The 4736-nt window shown below is 36.3% G+C and overlaps 1 protein-coding gene across 1 annotated transcript; it reads right to left on the bottom strand.

The window, feature by feature from the left end:
* Nucleotides 1–731: 731 nt before the first annotated feature.
* Nucleotides 732–3045, bottom strand: LOC149247970 (uncharacterized). Its single transcript, XM_089446612.1, has 5 exons — nt 2873–3045; nt 1515–2079; nt 1268–1373; nt 1035–1133; nt 732–802 (listed from the first exon to the last, which is right to left on the bottom strand). Exons 2-5 carry the CDS (start codon nt 1539–1541, stop codon nt 732–734), a joined length of 303 nt encoding a protein of 100 aa, XP_089302738.1. The 5' UTR covers nt 1542–2079; nt 2873–3045.
* Between the last annotated feature and the right edge of the window lie 1691 nt (nt 3046–4736).

Below are 4736 nucleotides of genomic sequence, written 5' to 3'. Positions count from 1 at the left end.
TCATGACTAGGTACTACCATATTAAAATAAATAAACCCGACACACCATATACACTACATACCATGTATCCCACTATACACATTAGCTGAAATGAATAAATAGATAGAAGAGTGATTTTAACGAATAGAGGATGGTGTTTTTTGAGAGAAAAAATTTCAAGTTCAATCCCCAATTGCTATGACGGAAATGGAGGGAGTAAATGATATTGTTCTATATCTGCATGGAAAAATATGTAGAGAAGCAAAAGGAAGCCAAAGACGAGGTTCAGCAAGAAGAAACAAAGGAAATAGAAAATATTAAGATAGGAAGGAAGACAATGTAGCTGGAAAAAAAAAGATCAGTGACTAAATTAAGCAAGAATGATGCTACAATTTATTTATAGATTCGAAAATAAGAAGGAAATGCTCCAATTTATTCATTGATCTCGTCATTATGTACTAGGAGAACACAAACTACCCAAAAATTTCATCATAAATATAAATAATCGCATTTGCAAATGGGAATATAAACTATCAAATATTTTTTCATTCTAATTGACGAGAGGAAATGACCCCAAGAGTAGTAAGACTAAGAGTGAAACAAGGTAATCTGCAAGAAGAATAACCACACTTTGCTGCGCTCCCCTTTGTTACATGTAATTCTCATTCACCCAACTATAATTCACATGAATATATTTCATTTGAGGATCAAAAACATGCAATATGTGGGACTGGGACTAGAATCAGCCATAATCATTGGGTTTCTTTCTTGAATTTTAAGATTATTGGATTTGTTTCTTGAAGTTTAAGATTATATAGACACCCTAACATGGTATACACATTGTTATTTATTCAGACAATTTGTTTGTTCGAAGTCCCTTTTTCACCTATGTTTCGTTATGATTGATTTAGAGAGCATTGACATGTAACCTAATCCTCATCGCTATTTCTTTGATCACTAAATTTAGAATAGCCTTTGTATTTTTAACTCCAAACAAATACTATCATCTACAACACAAGCAAGGCAGAAGATATTGAGGAGCAGCTGTAGAGTACCTTGAAAACATTGTTCCATAGCAGTAGTGCTCATTCCTTCCTTTACAGTAGTGCTCGCTCTTCCCTTTCCAGTATCCTCTCTATATGCTAACAGGGATGCTGGAAGGAAAAATCCAAGGAAAGCACTATTAGCCCATAAAAATCTAAAATTAAACTAATGAACTATTTACAAAATGCAATTGTTTTTAATTTAAAGAAATCAAATGACAATAACACCACTTATAAGCACATACAGGGATGTGTTGGGAAGGAGCTGCAGTGTCCCTTGAATACCTTGTAGAATATTATTCCTCCCTTTGCCCTGATGCTATGCAAGTTCTCTAAATAGTTGAAGAAAAGCTGGAAACAAGAAATAGATAAACAAACCAATAGCATTAACACTAAAAGTCTAGAAATAATTAAGGTTACTAAAATGAAAACCAGGGAATTAGATATGGAAATTGCTGCTGATATAAGAAAATGAAATTTCCATCACCTTACCCATCCAATCGGTAAAGGAATGGACATTGTGTTGGCCAGTATGCTGCAACTATCGAAAAGCCCAAAAATAAATGCCTCTGATTTAGGAATTTTCCGTTTCTGCTTTTTTTCAGTAACTTCTCCCTCTGTGCCATGCGCCCTTTCTCTCTAGCTCTCGGACGTTAATCTCACATCAACACCAGACATAAACACAATAATAATTGATTTTGCCTCTTACAAGCTACATCAATATTGTGAAAACTTATTATGAAAAAAGATAGATACTGACCCCCGAACGCCACTTTGTGAAATAAAACAAAAGCTCATGGGATCAATTAATTAAACAACGAAATCCACTCCAACTAATTTTCCCCCTGCTGCCACCTCTATCTCTTTAATTGCTTCCCCTTGCCGCCACCTCTATCTCATTAATTGTTGCCCCTGCCTATGTTGTCCATGTTCTAACTCCCGGCCTTGCTGCTTAAACCACTGATACTTGCTCTGATGTTTCTCGTCATGTTGCTGGGGGTTTCTCGTCCTTGCTCAGAGTAAGAAGGTAATGTTGCTTCCGCCGCTTCATTGAAATCTGGAACTAGAGGATATCAAACTATGGCGTTATGCTGCGGGCTTTGCTAGTGCCTTTAGAGTGCTTATACTTTTTAGCCTGAATATTATTAGTGCCTTTTCGAGTGCTTATACTTTTTAGCCTGAATATTATTAGTTCCTTTTCGAGTGCTTATACTTATTAGTGCTTATTATGTCAATATCTTTATGGATCGATGCTATAATCTTATTAGATTAAGCAAGGACATGAAACTCATAACGAAATTCCATGAGTCAATCTGAAAAATCTGGGCATCTTTTGGTGTAGATGTCATCGATAACAGCCACCCACCCTTAGATGACGGCAGAAAGCCCAAACAATTAAAGGAAAACACTCATGGATTTGTTTCAGGGGCAGAGTGTATATGTGGGACACTGGATAAAAAACGTTTTCTTGTAATTCTAAGTTAAAGAAACTATAACACTCAAAATCTATTTCTAAAAATAAAAAATAAAATGGATGATAATTAAAGCATCGAATTGGAGAGGAAAAGGGCTCAAAGAAACCTAAGCAGAAATGACAGCTACCTGATGGAGAAACGACAACTACCAGATGGTTATGAATCTTAAGTACCGCTGACCACTTGAAATTGTTGTTACCTAGCCCGCCCAGCCATGCCCTATACAGTAATTTTTTCTTCATGTGGTCACAAATTAAAATCAGAAAATCTCAAATCATAACTCAAATTTTAATTGACAAAATGATTTGCAAATGCAACCAAAACAAATCGATTTATTAGGCTGAAAATGAAAACGATGCAAAGATTTTAACATACTAGTCCCTCATCGAATCAACGTCTCGCGTCAAAAATTTCTCTGCCTCGGTCCATCGAACCCGGCATCTCGTTTCTTCCTGTGTCAATGATCTCACCCTCACACAAACACCGTCACGCTCTTATGCAAAGTCACTATTTCTATTTATTAGGTTGATATACGTTCCATAAGGCTTATTAACTACGTACACAACTATGACATACTATTTGCTTTATGGTGATGTCTTTTGCTTTTGTGATGATGACCACCACTTATATTCTGAATTGTTGTAAGTTACCAATTCAATGTTTACATTATAAGTCAATCTTAAAAATAAAATTTATTAGGTTTTTAAATAAAGATTAATTAGCGGTGGTCTGACTAGGTTCTTTACCAGTCTTGAGGACAAATCAAAATCAAATATGAGTAATCAAGCGAAAATGATGTGATTTCGCTATAATAGGTGATTCTAACACGGCAATGAGATCTCGCTCTTTAAGTTAATTTTTTTTGAAAGGAAAAATTTCGCATGTGTATAAAAGAATCACAAACCTTTTGGCCTCATCATTAATTTAATTTCAAGTTAAATATACATACGGAAAACTAAATTGTACCTAGACAAATTAACCAATGAAACTTTACAACTGACACTAATACCATGTGGAACTCTGAAAGAGGCCCCAATCCCATAACTAATGTCCGTGCCAATAAGGAAAGGTGCCATTTGTCTCATGCGGCGACTGTGGAGTCGTTTGGAATAAGCAAAGGTTCAAATCATTACTTTGCCAATCGTCCGGTGCACTGGTAGCATACCATGGCACGCCGCACAATATCTTTCACGAGCTAATAAAGAAAATTGAAGTAAAATTTCTCTAAGCATAGAACATACCATTGTTATCCTAAAATTAACATGGTATCAGAGCTGAGGTGAAGACAAAGCCCAAGCAAGAGTGAAGATCAATCACTAAGAGAAGCTATCACTGATCAAGAACAAGTCTCAATGGCCTCCACATCCTACTTCAAGTCTAATGATAAGCTTCATGATAAGTCTGATTATCATGCATGGAAGATGTCTCTTGATTTGACTTTAGAAGAGAAAGATGCCATGGATTATGTGCAGGGAAAGATTCTGGAACCTCCTTCAAATGCACCGGTTGTTGCTAAGACAAAGTACAAGAAGGGTGAAGTCAAAGCCAAGAAGATAATCAGGGATTCTATTCATAAAAAATGCAAATCAAATTCTTTTCTTCAAGAACAAGATGAAGGATATAAAGAAGGGAAAAGGTGAGGATATTCAATCCTACTTCATGAGGATTACCAAGATCAAAAATGATCTTCTTTCGATTGGTGAAGCTATTGCTGACAGGGAGCTCACTCTCATTGCCCTTGGAGGTCTTCCTCCCAAATGGCATGTGTTCAACACTACTATTCTCAATAACGACAGAATTCCAAGTTTTGAAGAATTGTTGACTAGATGTTCTCAAGAAGAAACAAGGATGATGGAATTGGAGATGCCTTCGAATAGGAATAATCCTACCGCATTCTCCGCTCATGCCAAGAGGAAGAACAATGCAGGTTCAAAGAAGCAAAGTCAAGGAAGACCGGGATTCAAAAATGGAAGGAAGGGAAGATGCTTCATTTGCAAGTTTGGTCACTATGGGAGTGTCCAAATAGAAGGGACACATCTCATGATGATGATCACAATCATTCCAGGGGCAACAACAACAATCAAAGGAATGGCAGGTTCAAGAACAAAGGGAAAAGGAATGCTTCCGCTACTCAACTTGGAAATGATCGAGCTTCTAAAAGAACAAGAAACTCCAGGTATGATGAGACTAATGTTGTAAATTCTAAGCAAAAGGAATTTTATCTTATATCTACCCTTTC

This window comes from Pinus tabuliformis, chromosome 7 (genome assembly GCF_031772625.1).
Source record: "Pinus tabuliformis cultivar Carrire ecotype Pingquan chromosome 7, CPIR1, whole genome shotgun sequence".
Lineage (NCBI taxonomy): Eukaryota > Viridiplantae > Streptophyta > Pinopsida > Pinales > Pinaceae > Pinus > Pinus tabuliformis.
This window is presented reverse-complemented; position numbering and strand designations above follow the sequence as displayed.

Coding starts and splice junctions, on each gene's coding strand:
- LOC149247970 (XM_089446612.1), bottom strand. CDS start 1,541: ATGTCCATTCCTTTACCGATTGGATGG. Junction 1,134..1,267: donor CTCCTTCCCAACACATCCCT/GTATGTGCTTAT, acceptor TTTTCCTTCCAG/CATCCCTGTTAGCATATAGA. Junction 803..1,034: donor TATGGAACAATGTTTTCAAG/GTACTCTACAGC, acceptor ATACCATGTTAG/GGTGTCTATATAATCTTAAA.